Raw genomic sequence first — 20532 nt, 5'->3', positions numbered from 1 at the left:
CAGCAGCGACACGTTAGATGCTCAGTAGAGACGTTTAATTCCCGTCAAACATGTGAACTCCTGCTCGTATGTTCTTCATGACACTGCAATAACATGTAAAGACTGTGTCACAAAGGTCTCGTCATCTTACGAACTCGATGAATGTGATTTGTATTTAAGATATCTGGATGTGTTTTGGGGTTTATGAAAGTGTGATGATGGTCCGCTCTACATGCTGGGCAACACGCTGCTGCAGGTGTGCTGTGCAGGCAGGTAGGTCATCAGTAACCTCTGCCCTGATTGGACATTGGTCTGAAGGACTGTTTCCTGGATGACCGATCAACACAGAGTAAATGTTCCCACGTTCAGCAGCTCTGAGACATTTTATTTTGAAACTTTAGACATACAGGAAGTGTGACCAGCCTAAGGAAAAATTTTAGTGTTATTAAAACTTGATGGAAGTCTTGGCCCAGACTTACCTGTCATCACCTGTAATGATCACAGAGCTTTTACCTGGTCTTTGAGTCTCAGAGGAGCTGATGATGTCGTCTGTTCATGCTGATGCTCCTGAACAGACAGATGTGAGTTTACTGCTGAGGACAAACTCGAAACCAAAAGAGCCGGTGTGTTCAGAGAAACTGTCCTACTCGTGTTATAATTTGACGGTGACTTCTGACTAAACCTATGCTTAACCATAACAAATATTCACAATGGGTTAAAGAAAAATTAAGTAAATTTGGGCTTTGTGTTGTGCACATGCACAGCGTATGCGCGGAAACAACGGGTAGGATGGATTCCCAGAACACCAGACTGAACTTTGACCCCGAGCCCAGTAGCGAGTGAGGACGGGGTCTCTGAACGGCCCCACAGAGACCCCCATCCTATCTGTAGCCAGTCACAGCCAACATCTCCCAGCAGCTGCTGGTACAGTCTCCATCAAAAATTTAAGACCAGTTGAAAAATGTCAAAAAATCCTATTTTTCATGGTTGGATCGTAACAAGGTTCCAAGTAGATCTTCAACATGCAACAAGAAGAAATGGGAGCGAGACAAAACATTTTTTTGATCATGCAATTTACTGAAAACAAGACTTAACCTGAGGGATCGGTGCTGCTAACGTCTCTGTGGGAGGGCCGAGCTCAGCTTTACACTGACTGTGAAATATGAAACAGAACACAACAACTCACCAACTGCTGCAGCTGAGAGACACACAAACAGAGAGATGGGCTTTTGTACCAAAATACCCACCTAGCGCCCCAGGATGGGGGGCTAACGTGCCGATGTGGTTTAGTGAGATCAGAAGTTACAGAACGAGCTGCTGTTAACAGGAAGTCACAAGCTGACCTGACAAACCACAGAAATATAAATAACACAGATTCTCAGAAAGTCAGAGGAGAAGAAGAAGCAGCAGCTTGAAAGTCTTGAAACTGAACACAAACCGTCGGACTGATGCAGCGATGGCGGCCGTGGTGCTGCTCCTGCTCTCAGGTACTCTGCTCGTTCACATCAGGAATGTTTCTGCTGGAAACTCTTCTTAAACCAAACTGTCTTTAACTTCCTGTTTCTGTGTTTTCAGTCTGTGAATGTGACAGCAGCAGGGTCAAAGGTCACACGGGTCAGGAGATCACTCTGCCCTGTAAGTATGACAGGAAATACTACGGCGCTCTGTCAGCGTGCTGGCAGCGAGGAGAACTACCAACCAGCGGCTGCTCCAATCAGCTGATCTTCACAGATGGACTCAGAGTGGAAACCAGAGCTTCCAGCAGGTATCAGCTGCTGGGCCGACTGGAGGACGGAGACGTGTCTCTGACCATAAAGAGCCTGACAGAGGGAGACGCTGGACGATACGGCTGCAAGGTGGAGATACCCGGCTGTTCAACGATATGAAGCATCACATCGATCTGACTGTTGCTGACGACCTGAGCATCACCACAGGTGAGAATCCCTTCAGAAATGAAGCTTCACTGATGAAGCAGATACCTGGAGACTTAAAGATGATCACTGAAGCTCCATCTGTGGGATCTACCACAGCTGCTTCGCATGACTGTCAGTTTAAAATAATCCATCTTTGTCTTCCACACAAACTTCCTGTAAAACGTTTGTTTCACTTTATTAACAACTCAAACTCTGTTTAGCTCCTCACATCTTAACCACCATCACCACCGTGGTGGGACAAACAGGAAGTGATGTCACAGCCACAGACTCGATGACGACGCAGACTCAGACTGAGGTAAGTTGGGCTTTTTTCTGTTTTTAATATAACAAGACTGAAATAATAAAAATCCTCCATGAAAGTAAAGTTGTTACATCATTAGATCAAAATTTACCGAATCATTATTTAAACAGTGAAACCATCAGATCTAAAGCCAAAGGTCAAAGTAGGAGTCATCTACATGTTATAAGAAATCTGAAAAAAGCAATATTACAGTAATTACACTGTTTAATTATTAGATATTAAACAGTATAATTAGAAGTGTTTTACTGAAAATCAATCAGTGACATGAACAATATCGTTGATGAGCTCAACAAATCCTTAGTAAACAGTGAAAACTCCACAGATAACAGCGATGATCTTCCTGTAAGAAATGATCCAATAAAATATTGATAAGGTTCATCTGTGAGAACGAAACAAGCTGACTGATCACATGAAAATGGAAACCTGGTATTACACGTCTGTTTCCATAGAAACATGTTTATCTGTACAAGCAGATTTACTGATAAACTTCAGGCTGACAGTCGGTGCTGACTCAGAACAAGCCGGTCTAAAACTCTGCACCAACACATCTGTTCATCTGAATGTTTTCAGTGGGAGAAACGTTTCATCAGGTGACTTCTTCAGCCTCAGCTGACTGCAGGTTTCAACCTTATAAACAGGACATTTGCACAATGACTGAAACTAGAACCACTGAATGAACAATGGGCTGTGAGGCCAGTTTATGATCATTAATATGCAAATTGATCAAAGATCATGAGTAGCATTCACAGAGAGTTGGGGAATGGCTCCAAATGAGTGCGTATGACTGAGTAACAAGGCTTGCTGCAGCACTTTCACAGCTTGAAGGTGATTTACAGAAACCTTTGACAGAAAGGAGGAGATGAAGGCATGTTCACTTTTGGAGACAACAGCCTTGAGTTTAATGATATTTCTTACATGGAAAAAGCAGGAGTGGGTCACAGACTTGACGCGAGCATCAAAATCAAAGATGAATCAGAAATGGACCCATGACTCAGAGCAGCAGCTTTTACTGTGGATGAGAAAGAACCCAGACGCTGAGCCAGAATGAAACTCTCAGTCATGTGTGTGTTAACATCCAGAAATCTGTCTGCCATCCAAACATTCATGTCCTTAAGATCATGTCCTTATCCAAATCACAGGTTTAAACGAGCGGTACAGGTGAGTATCGTCTGCATTCAGGTGAGAGGAAATAGTTAATCAGAATAATAATGATGATGAGGGACTTAAACAGATTATTGTGGATGTCACATCGCTAATCTGCACATCGCAGATTAGCTCACATAGACACATCAGTTGTGCTGCTTCTTAATGACGGTATCTTAGCTAACAACCCCAACTACCAGATTCAGCTTGTAATTGGCTAAAAATCACTTAGCCTACCGGTGAGAGGCGCGTTGCTAGCTGGCAGTGTTTTTCAAGCAATGTTGAAATTTCCACATTCAGACACTTCAAAAGCTTCAGGAGCTGCCTGCTCAGCGCAGCATCAGCAGAAATACACGGATACATCTGTTGACTCGAGACAGAATTCACAATGTGTTTTCAGGACTTCCAGGTGGACCAATGTTTTCTTTTCTGATCAAACCAGAAAGCTTTAATGAGCAGATGGGTTTGTCTCGCATTAGCTGCCTGGACACAGAGGACATTGAAATGCAGCTGATTGAACTGAAAAGCTCGACTCTGTGGGGTCAAAGTTTGCAGAACTACGAGCACAGCTGGAATCCACAGCTGTGCGTGTTCATGGAGCTGCATTTTCACCTGCTGGACATCACTACCTGACAAGTTTAACTGTCTTCAGAACATTGCAGAGGCCTTATTGACAGTATTTGGCTCTACATATCTGTGTGAGCAGATTTTCTCTCACATGAGTGTCCTCAGGTAGCGTCTGAATGCTGGACACTCGGAGACCTGTGTCTCTGAGTGGGAGACCAGAGATCACATTAACATGTGTGTCTCTGTATTAACAAACATGCCATATTGGCCCAGTTTATTTTTCTTATCATTGTTGTGAGGAGACCATAAATAGCATTTGTATTTTCTGTTGTACAGTTCATTTGCTGTTATGGATAAAAAGTGTCTTTTTGTTTCCAAATAGCTGATAACTATTCGCTGATAGCTGCCAACATCTGCAAACAAATATAATTCTATCAAGCTGTTCTATATAGTGTGTAACTGTTAATATAGAGCGTTATTAAATTTATTGCTAATGCAATCAAATGGCACACTGACCTCTGATCCGCTGGATCTGTCTGTTCTAACAGGAAGTGTAATCAGATTCCATCAGACTCTGCAGCTGCTTTGGAAAGTCCATCAGTCTGAAAGTCTTTTCAGCCTCGTCTGCACTCAGAGCTGACATACATGTATCCATCACTCTGATTGATGATCAGTCATTGTTCAGTGTGATTGATATAAATGTAAACAAAATCAGAGACACACAATTGTACTTAACTAAAGCAATGAAGTACAAATACTTTGTTACTGTACTTTGTTTTTCCTGGATACCTGGGTCCTGCTGGAAGATGAAATCTGCATCTCCATACAGATCCTCAGCAGAAGGAATCATGAAGTCCTCTAAAACATTCTGGTAGACTGCTGCAGGTGAATTTAAGAAAGCAGAGTTTGCCAACACCTGCACCGGACGTTGCACCCCAAAATGTGGTGGTTGTTGAAGCTTTGACTGCTGCCTCGTTCCACTGTTTCTGGATCTCTGCCAGATTCTTGAATCTTCTGTTTCATAATGCACTGAAGGCCACGGCCGTCTCTTCTGCTGGTGCATCTTCTCCTGCCACATTTTGCCCTTCCACTACTTTCCGTTGATATGCTTGGACACAGCACTCTGTGAACAGCCAGCCTCCTTAGCTATGAACTTTTGTGGCTTACCCATCCTATGGAGGGTATCAATGATGCTGCTCTGGCCAGTTGTCAAGTCTGCAGTCCATATTGAACTTAACTGAGACAACTGAACCAAAGGGAGGCAATTTAATGACACCTGGGAAACCCTGTGCAGGTACTTTGAGTTTAGTAGATGAGTTGTGTGTGACACCCAGTTTAACCTCCTAAGACCCGAACTCTTCCACAGCATGCAATTTTAATTTCCCTTTGATATTTGGTCACATTGGGGCCTGATGAATCTAAAAGCAAAGAATTACCAGATTTTTTTTTTTTACCTTATTTTTGTTTTTAAGAAAAATAAGAGCCACATATGAGGATATTCATTTAAAATTTTGATAGAACAGTAGCAGTATAATGTCCCCGTAAGTGGGTATCAGGCCCATGTAAAGCAAAATTCAGTATTTTGGTCTAAATAACCCAAAATGTGATGTCCACATATGTGGACGCCAGGTCCTAGGAGGTTAAAACATTCATGTCCTGTAAAATTTGGGCTGATGTCTTCACAGTATTCTAATTTTTCGAATTACTGTTTTCTGGGTTTTATGAGCTGGAAGCCCAAATTGTGTACAAATAAACAGCTAAGTATTTGAAACTGTTTAAGTTGTGGGCCCTGAATCTATAATCTATGAAAGTTTAAAGTTTTGAATGGAATTAGGGAAATAAATATACTTTTTCATGATATTCAAATTTTTTGTAAAGGTCTGTAAATTCTGCAGGAAAAACAGGTTAATCACATGACAGTAACTGACCACAGAGTCTCAGAGACGACAGACACCATCAACATAAATGTCTTTAAACGGCTGTAAAACATTAAATGTTCCTCAGACACACACACAGGTGTGGTGACCTGAGGGATCGACCCTTCAGGTTGGAGCAGCTGATGGTAAATGTCGCCCTCAGCTGGTCAGACTAAAGCATTACACAGAAATATCAGCACTGATGTTTAAATTCATTCATTGATGAATCTGTCTGCAGGAGTTTGGAGGCGTGGTCAGAGACTGAAGACTGACAGCAGACTCAGCCAATCAGAGGAGGAGGAGAGTCCCGTGTGAACAGTCTGAGCTTGCTCTGAAGCCCCGCCCTGGGAATGACCTCACAGATCAGAGTTGACAAATAAAATAAATATTAAATATGATGAGTCCATGTGGTGGTCTGAAGCTTCATGTCACTCACAGGTTGATGCAGTCAGAGTGAATCAATTTTAAATGATTGTTTCAGTTTTGTAAAAAAAAAAAAAAAAAAAAAAAAACTTGTTATGATGACAGCATGATGTCATCATTTTAACTCGAGCAGATTATTTTAGTGCAACAGAAAAACAAACTGAACTAAGGGCCCACAGATTCAAATCCTCCATAAGAAGAAAGTCTGAATGTTTCCCATCATGCTGTGTGTCAGAGCCACAGCTGCACCCACAGGGGTGGACACAATAATAAGAACCCCTGGAAACATCCAAACATGTGTTTTAGAAAAGCTTCAGGTGTTCCTGTTATTTTGTCCCCACCTCCATCACATCAATCAATACCACAGTACTTTAAACTACTGCAGTACTCGAGTAATGTTACTCCAGCATCGACGGTCTCTAGCGTGGACTGATCCCATTTGCACTCTGATGTTTTAACCAGATTTTAATGTTTGACTGTAAACATGAAGGTTTCTCAAAGCTCCGCCCACTGCTCATTAATGTTCATATAATCATGTGAGGAAGTTCAAACTGATGGATCGGTGATCAGGTCATTGATGAGACACGGAGACAGAAGGTGACTAATCTTTTATTGTGGTGAAAATGTCGCTGTTTACAGTTTACAGACGGCGACCGCGGCGACCACCCTTCCTCCTGGTCGAGTCTGACGGGATCGGCGTGACGTCCTCTGAAACACACGAGGAAGAAACGATCACATGATCAGACGCTCGTCAACACTGTCACATGAATGTAGAGCCGAGTTAAAGGACACGTCACTGTTCAGGCTGTCAATAAAGCTCAGATTCAAACTGTGTCAATCGGGTAGATGTACCAATAAAGTTAATTCAAACCCGCCGAGTCGTTTAAAGCTTCTAACCAGAACAGTTCTAACCCTCACTGAGAAACCATACCTGCTGACCTGAGACCAGCACAGGTGTTCACCAACAGGTCACTAAAGGTTATTGAAAATGACACAACAACAGACTAATGCTCACACACACGACCTTAAACCCGACTGCACTCAGGTGACTGTATCACAGGAAGTGACACGTGAACTGTGCTGCCTCGTCTACCTGCTCACTGAGCTCACTGAGGTTTTTTTAGTCAAAAACTTTAATATGAATAAAAACACAAACTTACCGATGCGCCCGATCTTCATGCCGGAACGAGCCAGAGCTCTGAGAGCAGACTGGGCTCCAGGACCAGGAGTCTTCGTCCTGAAAGGAAAAGACAGCAGGTCATCACCTGGACAGGTAACACACACACACACACACACACACACACACACACACACACCTGGGTTTGAGAGGCCTGGGTGAACCCGGACCTGCAGTGATGCAGTCAGAGGCTGCTGGTCTATCTCCAGTAAAACCAGTCAGACTTACTCAGGTAACAATAAAGACTCGACTCTACTTTTATCTAGTCTTAGAGCTTTGAACAGACCCTGCTGAGGACTTCACCTGAGCTGCACTCGAACCGTTTCAGTAAAATCAGCAGTTTTTTGAATGGAGTTTGGTTCAGATTTGGACCAAATGACGAGGCTTCCTGCACAGAAATGGCAGATTTAATAAAAACCACTCACACTCTGCTTCACTGACTCCGCCCCTGTCACTTTATTAGGTACAGCAGTCCATGCTGGGTACCATGGATTTAACCCCTGATCACCTGACTGGGTTAAACCTGGTAACTTGAAATTTTATTGATCTGTTCACAAGTCAGTGCTCGAGGTGTACCTAATAAAGAGTCAGCCCACTGCCTACAGAATCAGGTGAGTGCAGGTTACCTGTTGCCCCCGGTGGCCCTCAACTTGATGTGCAGCGCCGTGATGCCGAGCTCTTTGCAGCGCTGAGCGACGTCCTGAGCCGCCAACATGGCGGCGTACGGAGAAGACTCGTCTCTGTCCGCCTTCACCTTCATCCCACCGGTCACACGGCAGATCGTTTCCCTGCAAACACACACAGACACCATTAGCACCAATCAGAGAGCAGCTTTTATTTTGACGAGCAGACGGTCGGAGAGGACATACTTTCCGGAGAGGTCGGTGACGTGGACGAAGGTGTCGTTGAAGGAGGCAAAGATGTGGCAGACGCCGAAGACGTTCTCGCCCTCGGCCACCTGAGGACCCAGGCTGATCACCTGCTCCTCCTTCTTCTCCTTCCCTTTACGAGGAGCCATCTTCTGCTGAGGAGGAAGAGGAGTCAGACACATGTGAGCATGATGAGGTCACAGTGAGCACGCACACATACCACAGCCACGGAGAACCACCAATCACAGCCAGCTATTCTTTATACAGACATCGAGAGCCAAACAGACCAGACCGCCGCCGCAGCTTAACACGGTGAGACCTTCCCTTCCAGCAGCGTTTCCCCATGCCTCCACTACACCCCAAACCCCACTTCCTGTTCAGGTCTGACCTCTTTATGAGTTTTACCTTAAAATCCTGAAAACTCTCAGGTCAACATTAAACAGCAACAGGAAGTCGGGACACCTCCAAAATAAAACCCACCGCACACAGAAATGGCCAATCACAGACGGCATCCTCCAACTCTGAAAACTCACCTGATATGACAGACAATCAATCACCATCCAATCATCTCGGCTGATCAATAAATAATCAATCACACCAGCTCTGAACCTGAACTCTACAGTAACCTCCTCAGTCCGAGAGCTTCTGATCATCCTGTTGATCCCTGATCAGACCCACCTCACCTCACTGGGTGGGTCAGCTCAGACTCAGGAACCATCTAACAACCAACCCTGACCCGGTCCAGTCTAAACTTTAACTCTGAACTTTGACCCGGGGCAGCCCGGCTCCGTTTGTTTTCAACTGGAACGCGCCCTCTGTCCGATAACGGACCCACCGCGCGGTCACGTGGTGTCACTGACCTGGTCCATCCCGGTGCAGGTTGAGGAGGTTCTGACTCTGCCTGCAGACTCGGACCCGCGTGTTTGCTGTGACTGCTGACATTTTAAATAAAGTTTGAATCTTCAGTAGCAGCGCGGAGGCTAACATAAGCTAATGTTAGCTGTTAGCTTGTGTTAACTCCGAGCAGCTGGCGGGACCTCACAGAGCGTTTTTCTACCTGCTGTTTCACCTAAAACTTCACGCGCTCCTTTAGCACACCTTTGCAACACACACCTGGCTCTAACGTTGTATTTGTTTCCCTCTGAGGAGACTTCGCGCGGAGCTAAGATGGCGGCTGGACACAAACCCCCACACAGCACCAAACATGAAAAATCCTCCATTAACCTTCAGCCAGAGAAACGATACAGACGCCAACAGACGCGGGAAGAGACGCAGGGTCAGCACCGACCAGGCAGAGCGGCGGATGGTCACCTGCAGCAGAGATTACAGAGGATATAAACCGGGAGCGGACTCACCTGTGTACGTCTCTTTACGGAGCAGAAACAAGAAAGGAAAGACGTTCCGCTTCCGGCGCGATAAGATGACGATTTCCGGCGGGAAACCGAGGCCTAGCTGCTGCCGCCACGTGGACATTTTATTTTATATTACTTCATTTTAGTTTTATTGTTATATTATATTATATTATATTATATTATATTATATTATATTATATTATATTATTATTTATGTTTAATTTAGTTTCAGTATCTATTCACCTTGAGTTTCACAGCTGACTGAACTGTTTTTGTTGTTAATATGGATTGTTTTCAATATCTAAATGTTGACTTAATTTAATAAATTATAATTACGCACATCAGATACTGCAGGGTGATGAATGGGGCTGAGGGATTCTGGGGTCTGCTGGGCATGGCTGGTGGTGTCTGAGGTCTGGCTGGTGGTGCTGGTGGTGCTGGTGGCGTTAGGGGTCTCTCAGTTGTTTGACTGGGAGGATGTGTTTGTTTAAGGGAACATTCCTGCCTGTGGATGTTGAACAGCCTTTCTCCATGCCGGGCAGAAAACTGAGAAAAACTCAGACGTTGGTAACTTTTGTCCTGCCACCAGTCTGATCCACGGTCCTCCCATCTTTGTACCAGTGGTGCTTCAGGCTTCAGCTCAGGGCCTCGTCTGCAGGCTGAGGAGCATGAGTGGTGTGTGGACACTTTTTCTCCAGCTTGTACATGTGGCTCCTGTGCCCATGTGGGGTCTGGCATCATCCTTAGGTAATGACTGAACAAACATCAATGCAGCCATTCCCTGAGACCTGAACAGGTTGTTTGGGAGGATATGAAGTTTTTTGTTTTGTTTTGTTTTGGGGTTTTTTTTAACGTGATTCCTGTCCACACTCCATACCAGTGGTGGCGGTAATGCACCATGCAGTTGTTTGCCAACCGCCAATAATACGTACAAGAAGAAGAAGAAGAGACCTGAACAGTAGCATCCTCACTGTTGGAGCCACTCACATCGCAGTCGCTTCCCTTTGAACATAATCATAGTTTGACTGAAAATACCTTCTCCAGTGAAGGCTGTCAGGCAGGAGGTAGTTTCACCTTTCTCACCTGCACAGACCTCCACACACGGTCAGCCAAACACTCCAAGCAGGTTGGTTGAGGAGACCAGACAGAATTCCTTACATGGACATACAACGTATGCCCTCAAGGCCCCGAGTGCAGAGCAGGTTTTCATAGACTGGAAGGCACTGACTGACCACCTGTGTGTGTGTGTGTGTGTGTGTGTGTGTGCGCGCGCGCGCGCATTAATCACAGTGCACACTACACCAAGGCTAAAGCGCCACAAACTCTGGACCTGCACATGTCCAAGTATATTAACGGTTGTTTGATTAAAGGAAAGATTTTTCAATTTCTGAAGGCGGCTCAGTTTACAAAATCATTACAGGTCGAATGAGCCGCCCATGGAAATGTTTTTGTTTTTAAGTTAGCTAAACAAAGAAAATGTCTGCTGGAAACTATCAAAGTATTTGGTGTTGAGCAATTTTTTAAATAATTAATATTTGTTACTTTTTAAATCATTTTCAGGACAGATTTGTCTGCCACACCACCGCTCAGGCCTTTTCACCAAGCTGGATGTGAAGCACTGCCCCGCCCACTACAGCAACTATAGACCAATCAAATAAATTGTTTTTTTAAGTACAGTTCTGCCAACAATGAGAAATCCTCCTTCCTGCTTCTTCTTCTCCCGCAGAAACTCTGCGTGCTGGTCTTCATCACAGAGACATAAGCTCCTCCTCCTTCCTGTTCAGTTTTCATTGATCAGTTATTGAAACCTGCTCATTGGTTAATCTGAGACTCTGAGCTGTGGCTGTGATGAACACCTGAGTGATCATCATAAACATCATGTTTACTCCCTTAAAGTCGACCCGTCCACACTCAGTTTATAAACTAGAACCAGCAGATTTATTTTGTGGCTTTATTAGATTTTAGTCTCAGTGAAGAGCGACATGCAGCAAAGGGCGGCGGGTCGGAGTCGGACCTGGGCCGGTCTCTCCTCGTCCCCGTGAGATAAACCTGCTCCCAGCTGAAGCTTTTCATCATTTATTCACACAATATTATTGATATTAGAATGAAACATCTCCAAGACTTAACTTTACAGGGGACCAAATGAAACTGGACAAATCCAATAAAACACGAATCACAGAGTTTTACAGAAATGCAGTAAAATCAGAAAAATCTCTTATTTAAAATCACAGTAAAACCTCTCAGGCGTACGTTCATGTTTTTATGTTTTATTTATGGGACAAGAAAATGTTTGTTTGTCCATCAGATGAATCGTGTTTGAAGATTTCTGAATAAAAATGTTTTGTTGTTGTTGAGGATGCTGAAAGTGAGAACAGACCAATCAGAGCGCAGCATTTGACCACCTCAGTTTATTTACAGAAACACTTTGAACACGATGCAGAAGAAAAGTCCAAACACACTCTCGCCCTCACACAGTTACACACGAGCATGCAGCATAGTCCAGTTACTACAGTACAGAACAATATCCATCATAGAGCGAGCTGACAGGATGTGACGGAGCGCCAACATGGTGGGCGATGGAGGAGGAGGAGCTTCAGACTGAACCTTCACCAGCACACAGTGACGGGCCGAGAACACTCAGATACAGACTCGTTTATCATTTTCATTTATAATTGATTTAATTATGCAAAACATCTGCAGTTTGGTTTGAAACTGAAGTTCAACTAAAATGTTTTTGATCCATAAAATCAAACTGAAGCTAATCAAACCTCAAATAAGGACCCAAGGATGCGGCTGACCCGAGAGCGCAGCTGGGACTCGTCTTCAGTCAGACTTCACAAAGTGTTTTAAGACGACGAAGAGGAATCAGCTATTGGTTCCTCTCGGACTCTCATCCAAAGCATCTGAGACTGTTAATTATTATTAAAACCTTCATTATTTCCATGAAAATATCTCGTTGTAAAAACTCTACAGGTGAATGCTTCGTGGCTTTCTGCTGGATTCACAGAGCAGTCTGTAACCCCGGTAACCACAGGTTGCTAAGGAACAATTAGTATTGTCCGGCCGGTTGCCGAGGGGTAGCTGCAGGTTGGCGGGAGTTCCCGGTTAAATACGATGCTGTGGAGCTCCTGCAAGCTGCAGGCTGTGAAACAGACAGGAAATGGATCCAATTCACCTTCAAAATAAAAATTGCTTCTTTTGAAATATTTTGTTTGTGGCAGTAAAGCACAGCTTTTACTTTGAAGGCAAACAGCCTTAGTTACTGAGTCCTGTCGCACTTTTTCAGGTTTCACTGCTGTTTGGTGACATGCCGGCCAATCAGGGATGCTCATTTTTCCCAGGTGGTCTCTGACTGTGGGACTGAGGCCTGAAACTCACCAGGCTTTTCACTCTTCAGGCTGTACCATCACTTCTTTAAATGATAATAAACTGTGACGTGCTGCTTCAGTTCCTGTGTGATGGTTTATTTCCCTGGACCAGAGTTAGACCAGCATGAAGACAGAAAGCTCTGAGAGATATTTAATGCGCTCTTTGACGTTTACTGGAAACAATATGTAAAAAAAAGAAGAAGACCTTTTTAAACTTAAATCAGCCTTCAGCAGCAGAGAGGGCTGTTAGCGCTTGTGGTTGGTTTTGTTTCGCGGTGCCTCAGCACGTGTTGTGGGTGGGCTGTCATCACGCTTCATCATTGGTCTATTAAACTGCCCCGGCTCAAACCTATCCTTCTCTGAGTCGTTAGGCTGATTATTCCGATGTTTCATGGGAAATGCGGTCTGTTAGCATCATTAGCTTTACTGTTACCATTACCTGTAACCCACAAGCTAACATGCTAGCTGATTAAAACCCCGTTAGCTTGTGGCTAGAGGAGCTAAGCGTGGCTAACAGTCTCCCAGGTGTCTGAAGCAACCTCCTCCTTCCTGTTCTCTCAGGTGAGGCTTCCAAACAGGAACTTCTGACCTGTGAGTGTCTTTAGCATCCGACCTGAAGACGTTCAGCTGAAGAAGCAGGAAGTCCCTGCTTTGGATTGGATCGTTCAGATAAACATGGAGATGCCACGCCCACTGAGCATCCAGTAGAAACACAGTAGAAACATCATAGCAGTGTTCCTATAATAACACGTGAAATCTACTCTAAGATGAATTTTTCAGTTTCAAGCATAAACACCAAAAGAGTTCTAAAAAAATGACATCTCAGATATTTGTGGGGACGTTTGTGCGTCCACGAGTTTTTTCACCACTAATAAATACTTTCAAGTGTCGTCAAAGGTCAAAGTGGAGGTGCTGCTTTTAGAAAACACAGACTATTGTAGAAAACAGCCATTCACGCTGGAGGTGCCATTCAGAGTCCCCACGGTGGTCACGCTCAGTCTGGTGAGGAGGCTGAAGGACAAGGAAAGGTTTTTGTCTCCAAAACTGAAATCTGAATAAAATCAAAGGTCAGAGTAGCTTAAATACGTTTCACAACGCTTTCTGCTCTTTGTGTGTTTTCATTCAGCTGGTTGGAGTTAAAGGCCACCTTTGACCTGCGGATACATGTGCACACTGTTAGCCGGGATCACAGCACACCTGTGCAGTTCTAGCTCCGCCTCTTTACAAATATGATCTCAGATTTTTGAACATGTTGACGGTCCGGTCATTTTCCCAGCTGTTTCTAGCAGCGAATGGGACACACTATGACAAGAGGTGTAATGCTCCACCCTCAGCGTGGCCCCTCCCATCCCCCGACCCCCCCGACCTTTGACTCGGTATTCAGCCTCCTCAGCTCCAAGCGTTTCTGAGGCGGGATGCCGAATGGCACAGAGATGTCAATAAATTAAACACATTCAGCAGCAGCTGGGGAACTCAACACTCAACAAAATAATCAAGCTAATAGTGCACATTGTGTTCTCTACAGGCGGACTCGCACAACGCCAGCACTGGAAGTCTGATCCGAACATTAAAAAGCTTGTAAATATACAAATGCAGTATATCGAGAATAATAATCATAATCATGTCATCGTCATAATAAGAATCTGATTGTACAAAGTTCTACATTCTCCCGATGGTAAAAAGCTGCTCAAAGCCTCTAAGACAAACACAACGGCTCAAAAATCGCAGAATATCAAAGGTGGCACCGCCGGCATTTTGTTAGCTCGCGGCTAGCAGACGCCATTGCTCCAGGTGAGGAATGGTAACAAATCTAACGAGTCCGAGTCAAGTCACCGGAGAGCGGGAACGCGTCCCGACAGCAGCGAACGTCAAAACGCCACGGAGGCTGAAGCTAAAACACAAAACACAAAGTCAGTTCCAGCATGCAGAAAATCACAAATCTGTACAGAAACACTGAAGAGGAAGAAACACAAGCCCTCCCTGCAAAACTCCAGCCAAACGTCCAACCGTTTTACACCACCGCAAAGAAAATCCACCAACCACGGCGCCGACTCAGAGACTCTGAGCCGGCAGGTTGATAACTAAAGCCACGATCCAAGATGCAGGTAAAGTTTAAGTTATTAAGTTAGTCCATAATTAAGGCTTCTAAAAAACAACGACAGGAAGAAAAGAACCACACGGAGATATGAGGTTTCACACCGCGACCACGCCACCAACAGACCAACAGGGGGCAGTCTGAGTTCCTGCTGTATGGAGGCCCAGAAGAGTCAAAAAGCACCATCTGCAATGGCAGCTCACGTTTACATCCAACCCTCACAATGGTTTATGTTTACTCATCTAGTATTAAAGTAGTGCAGTACTCTGTAGGCAGTATATATGGATGGTACGGATGTTTCACCATCAGTCTGAGTCACTTTTTCTCTGTTGTACTGGTTTGTGATTGGCTGGAGCTTAGCGACACATCAGTGCTGATGTACAGTCACTACAGGTTCCATAGGTTGGCGTCGTGTTCGTTAGCTGAATCAAATCAAACGTCTGTATGTTTGTGTTTATGTACATTTATTATTGCTTAAAATACTCCCAGCCCTGCCAAGAACTGTGTTGGGATGTTTCTGCTGTTAAGCGTCTGAAATCTGTAGCTCAGTAACTGTTGTTACAGTCCAGAGTGTGACTGTAACAATTCAGTATGGTTGTGTCCAAATTCATGGGCTGCATCCTCCGGAGGACGCATTTGTAGGCCGATTACATCACAGCGACGCGCCGAAGGCTGTCCAAATTCGTGGACTCCTCTGAATGCAGCCGACAAATGCGTCCTCCTTTTTCCCGAATTTGAAGGATGGGTCGGGTGTGTCCTTCGTGGCCCACCATATCCCAGGATTCATAGTGCGGCCCAGCCAATTCCAGTTTCCAACAATGGCGGCCGCTACTAAGTTTTAATATTACTCTTATTAATCTTTCTGGGTCACAAAATAAACTTTTAACATATTTTCAGGCGAGAAAGTAGCTGTGTAAACTTCAAATATCTGCTTGGTTTATCAAGGTATCGCATATTTGCAAAAGTGCTCCGACATTTTCAGAGACGTCTGTTACCCACCCGCTCGATAGCTAGCCGAGAGCTCGAGGGTCACTGAAGCCGCCGAAACCGGCGAACTCCTGGCACATCGTTTTCAGATCACCGCGGTCTTTCGCCACTCAGGTTAAACGTAATATATAAGTCACTTAGACAACCTAAAAAGGATATTGTTTGGCTTTTTTCAGTGTTTTATTTGTTCATGAGTAAATCAGTTTGGCTGAGATTAAAGTTATTAGATTAGATTAGATTAAATAAAACTTTATTAATCCCCCGGGTGGTTTTCACACAGCTGAATAAACGTCAAACAGAAAACTGATTAAACAGAAGTGTGAGATGGTCGAGAATTTACGCCAGTGTCCTGTTATATTTTACATAGCAAGGAGCAGACGGCCGAGTTTATTAAACTCCACCGAGACAGCGGTGACGCTAATCAGAAGGCCAGACCGTCCAATTTCACAGCTGTTTACTTCCGGCCTACCCGACCTTCTGAGGACCCGGCCCACGTAGACCGAAGGCCGGGTCCTCAGGAGGATGCAGCCCATGAATTTGGACACAACCTAAATTTGTGTCACTATGATGGGCAGTGATGTTTGTCACTTCTGGGACTCCGTACTTTCCTGTAAACACTGGAGACTGATGATGATTCTGATTGGCTGTCTGAGCATCGAGGAGTTTTAAAATGTGTAAAAAAACAAAGACGAGTTTGTTTGTGTGTGTGTGTATCTGTGCGTGTGTGTGTGTGTGTGTGTGTATCTGTGTGTGTGTATCTGTGCATGTGTCTGTGTGTGTGTGTGTGTATCTGTGTGTGTGTATCTGTGCATGTGTCTGTGTGTGTGTGTGTGTATCTGTGTGTGTGTATCTGTGCATGTGTCTGTCTGTGTGTTTTTGAGGAGACGTTCCTTATTCCTTTCTTGGTTTCTGTTGTTTTTGTTTTTAGTCCCTTGACTCCTTTCTTCCTTCCCTATTTCTTTGTTCCCTCAAAGGTAAGGGGCAGCTCCTAAATCTGAATCTTGTAAACTCGGTGTGAACAATAAAGTTTGTGCTGCTAATGATGCTCTGAGCGGAGAGCAGGCAGGTAGATACACGCCTCGTTAAGGCCTTCCTCGTTAGGACATGTGGTGGCGTTGGCTGTGGGGGAGGGTGGTGGCGGTGGCTGTGGGGGAGGGGTGGGGCTGATGTGAGCAGAGGTGTGGCTGTTCATGGAAGATCACAGGTCAGAGGGTGGTGGAAGCTTCTAGAGCTCCCCAAGCCCGGTGGAAGCAGATGAGTGTTCCTGTGCAGCGTGCACAGTTTAAATAAAGTTTCTCTGTTAGATGACGTCATCGTGAAGGCCACGAGCTGCTTTAGCCGCTAAAACGATCCATGTATGAGCTCTGGGTCACCCGAGGGTTTAACTGAATAACTGGGCTTAATCGTGTTTCTAACGTGCTAGTTTAAGAGCTGTGCCATTAGTATATATGTATACACTCTGGAAGCCTACGAGGCAAATAAGGTAAACAAAAGGTTTAAAGTTGTAAAAACATAAAACAAAAAAGGGGGAATGAGGCGCTTTTTAAAATTAATGACTACGAAGAAGAGTTTTATTTCTGATGTACGGGAAGAAAAAAGTGTTTTTATTAATATATTTTTTACTGTATTTGCAGATAATCCTGATTTTCCAGGTTTATATTATATAATTGGTCAGTGTGCTGTTGTCAGTGTGGCTCAGCTCACGTCTCAGTCATGAGTTCATTTATCTAAATAATCTGTAGCGAACAAAGCAGCTCTTGATCATAGTATTATATCACATTACATCTATATAATATATCTTTTTGTTCCTTTATGTAAATATCTGTAGTTTCAGGAAAGCTTGTATCTCCCAAACATCTGAAAGCGAGGCTCGTACTTCCTGTGTTTAATATCTGAGTCTAAAGGTAACCAACACGAGAACGCGAACACTATAAAAGCTAAGTCTGTGCAGCCAACGGGTCAGTAGATCCATGAGAAACGTGACGAGCAGCAAAAATTAAAGGTGGGGACTTTTTCTACGTCTACACTCGATTAGCTACAACTCATCATGTAGATGGAGGCGACACTGGGCTGTTTGGGTGGAGCCATGCTAAACGTTTCCCCCTGCTTCCAGTGTTTGTGCTAAACTAGGCTAACCACATGCTGGGTGAAGCTAACACACAGTAGTGACGTGTTCTGTCCACAGGGGGAGCTGTGGTGTGCAGGTGTTGGTCCTGTTAAACATCTGGAAGGTTTGAACCTCCTGAACTCGAACAAACAGGAGATACAAGGTTTCCCAACATTATTACAATCTGATTGGCTGATCACAAAGGGGTGTGGCTGAAGCAAAGCCCAAACAAGCTGAGAAGAGGAAGCTGATTGGTTGGTTGGTTGGTTGGTAATGCAGTTCACTTGTTGGAGTGAAGCTTTCTGGCCCCGTCGTGTCCTCTCCAAACTCCTCAAACAAAATCCTGAATGGTTGGTGTCAGAGGCCCGGCCTGCTGTCAATCAAACTGCTGTCACGGTGACGGTGGCCCCATCAAAGATCCACTCACTCTGGAAGTTAGCTGGAGACGAAACCAAATGTGTTTGTAAGCGACTGAATCAACAATGTCTGAAAACACGATTCATCCTGCTGAACAGTGACGAGTCCACGACAACGACACGCATTTTACCTGCATCACATTACAGCAGCAAAGACACACAAAGACACACTCAGACCAGCAGCCCCCCACCCTGAAAGGTAACGCTACAGTTACAGTCGAATCTGCTGATCTGAAGACAGCAGCAGATGTAATCAGCTGAGTAAATCAGTAAAAACACACGTCAAGAAACACTCGGACGTGTCAGGAACTCAAACAGCCTGAAAATCACAGTGAGCGATGATGCAGCCTCTCGTTCATGTTACTGACACCATCGGGCTCCTGATCAGATGATGGATCTCAGACCATCACTGACCCACCACCAGCCTGGTCATGCTCTACAGGCAGCATCTTCACAGCTTCTCCAGACCCTTTCACATCAGTCACGTGTGCTCAGGGTGGACCTGCCAAGTCTGCTATTCTATGGCTCCGCCTCCCAGGCAGTGAGCACAGGGCCAATAGAGGATGTCAGGCCTTCAGGCCATCCTCATGAAGTCTGATTGTTTGGTCAGAGATGTTCACACCAGCGGCCAGCTGGAGGTCATCATGTAGCTCTGGATATCCTCGTTCTGTTCTGATTCTGGCCCTGATGATGGCCTCCTACGGCCGGACTCTCCTCCATGCTCTGCAGACTGTGCTGGGAGACACACAAACCTTCTGGCACTGGCACGTATTGATTTGCTGGAGGAGTTGGACTGCCTGCGCTAGTTGATTTCATGAACGTCAGAGCAGCTGAAACTGATTAACAGTCTCTCTACTACTGAACTAATCAGAGGTTTAACCGACTGGCTGCTCTGCTCTGATTTAAATGTGTCCCTTTCAGGTTTCCTGAGCAGTGTGTGGTGGATGCTCTTCATGGTTTGGGGTCATTTTGCTGTTCCTTTCACAGCAGACCTGCTGAGCCTCTGTGCAGTCCTCCTGTCCTCAGCACACCAACTGTGGATCAGCACCTGGTGTGAACCCTCGACTGCACTGTTTCCACTCGAGTGGACAGTCTGTACGAGGGGACTGCTGCTGAGATCTGATGCATCAGTAACAGCGGCAGGTTTGTTTGTTCCTGGGTTTTGTCTCTCAGGAACGACAGTCTGGCTCAGATTCGGTCTGCAAACACGAGTGGGGCTAAAATAAGCAGCTCCACCTCCACCCAGATTCATTTATCATCGACATGAAGCAGAGCGAAGGCGTGATGCAGAAACAGCTTCACAGCGTTTCATATGAGGGATGATTCAGTGATTCAGCACCAACCACCTGCAGTGAATGTGTCGTTGGTAAAAAGAGCGAATATACTAAGAATGGAGAAAACTGGTGTTGACAAAGTGCTGAGGAATAAACACGTGTATGATTTCACTGATGTCTGCTGAGGATCAGATTCATCGATCCTGCCTCAGTTCACACTTTTTCTCCGTGCAGCTCATGATCGTGCTGGTTTTTCCCAGCTGCCCCGAATGCCCCGCTGCCCTTTGACCTGCTCTTACTTGCTCAGCGTGGAGGGGGAGCCTGAGCGGTGGAAGTGCACGATCTGCCACTTCCCGTCGCGGCGGTGCCACACCCTGGTCTCCTCCGATTGGGCGGTGCGAGGCGTCCCGTTGGAGTCGATGTACTGCGTCACCCTGACGTAAGCGATGCAGGCGGCCTCGTCGCCCACCAGGTGGATGTGAGGGTTCAGGATGGTGGTGTGCACCGGTTTGCTGTTCTTGGACCACACTGCGGACATAGACGGACAGGTGGACGCGATCAGGTGACCTCTGAGAGGTTTTTAAAAAGCAAGGTGTAACAGGAAGTCTGTTTCAGCTCACAGTT

General features: G+C 45.2%; 3 protein-coding genes across 4 annotated transcripts in view; 1 reads left to right on the top strand and 2 right to left on the bottom strand.

Moving 5' to 3' along the window:
* The first annotated feature begins 1392 nt into the window (after positions 1–1392).
* LOC120442349 (hepatitis A virus cellular receptor 1 homolog) lies at positions 1393–1927 on the top strand. The gene is made up of 2 exons (XM_039618771.1): positions 1393–1466; positions 1555–1927. The coding sequence occupies exons 1-2, from the start codon at positions 1436–1438 to the stop codon at positions 1863–1865; spliced, it is 342 nt and encodes a 113-aa protein (XP_039474705.1). The 5' UTR covers positions 1393–1435; the 3' UTR covers positions 1866–1927.
* Positions 1928–6856: 4929 nt separating this feature from the next.
* rps14 (ribosomal protein S14) lies at positions 6857–9764 on the bottom strand. Its single transcript, XM_031741883.2, has 5 exons — positions 9665–9764; positions 8310–8464; positions 8067–8228; positions 7424–7500; positions 6857–6971 (listed from the first exon to the last, which is right to left on the bottom strand). Exons 2-5 carry the CDS (start codon positions 8456–8458, stop codon positions 6904–6906), a joined length of 456 nt encoding a protein of 151 aa, XP_031597743.1. The 5' UTR covers positions 8459–8464; positions 9665–9764; the 3' UTR covers positions 6857–6903.
* Positions 9765–16893: 7129 nt separating this feature from the next.
* Positions 16894–20532, bottom strand: part of camk2a (calcium/calmodulin-dependent protein kinase II alpha) — a 34750-nt gene continuing 31111 nt past the window's right edge. Inside the window, exons 17-19 of one of the 2 annotated variants that reach the window (XM_039618944.1) lie at positions 20529–20532; positions 20208–20436; positions 16894–18657 (exon numbers count right to left, since the gene is read on the bottom strand). The exon at positions 20529–20532 is cut by the window's right edge and continues 91 nt beyond it. In XM_039618944.1, coding sequence (XP_039474878.1) covers positions 18654–18657; positions 20208–20436; positions 20529–20532 — 237 coding nt within the window. In that variant the 3' untranslated portion in view covers positions 16894–18653. Of the gene's footprint in view, positions 18658–20203; positions 20437–20528 lie in introns of those variants that run through there. The other variant, XM_039618943.1, reaches the window with a different exon arrangement.

The sequence above is a fragment of the Oreochromis aureus genome, linkage group 10, assembly GCF_013358895.1.
Source record: "Oreochromis aureus strain Israel breed Guangdong linkage group 10, ZZ_aureus, whole genome shotgun sequence".
NCBI lineage: Eukaryota > Metazoa > Chordata > Actinopteri > Cichliformes > Cichlidae > Oreochromis > Oreochromis aureus.
Note: the sequence above shows the minus strand (reverse complement) of the source record. Positions and strands in the feature narration are given on the sequence as shown.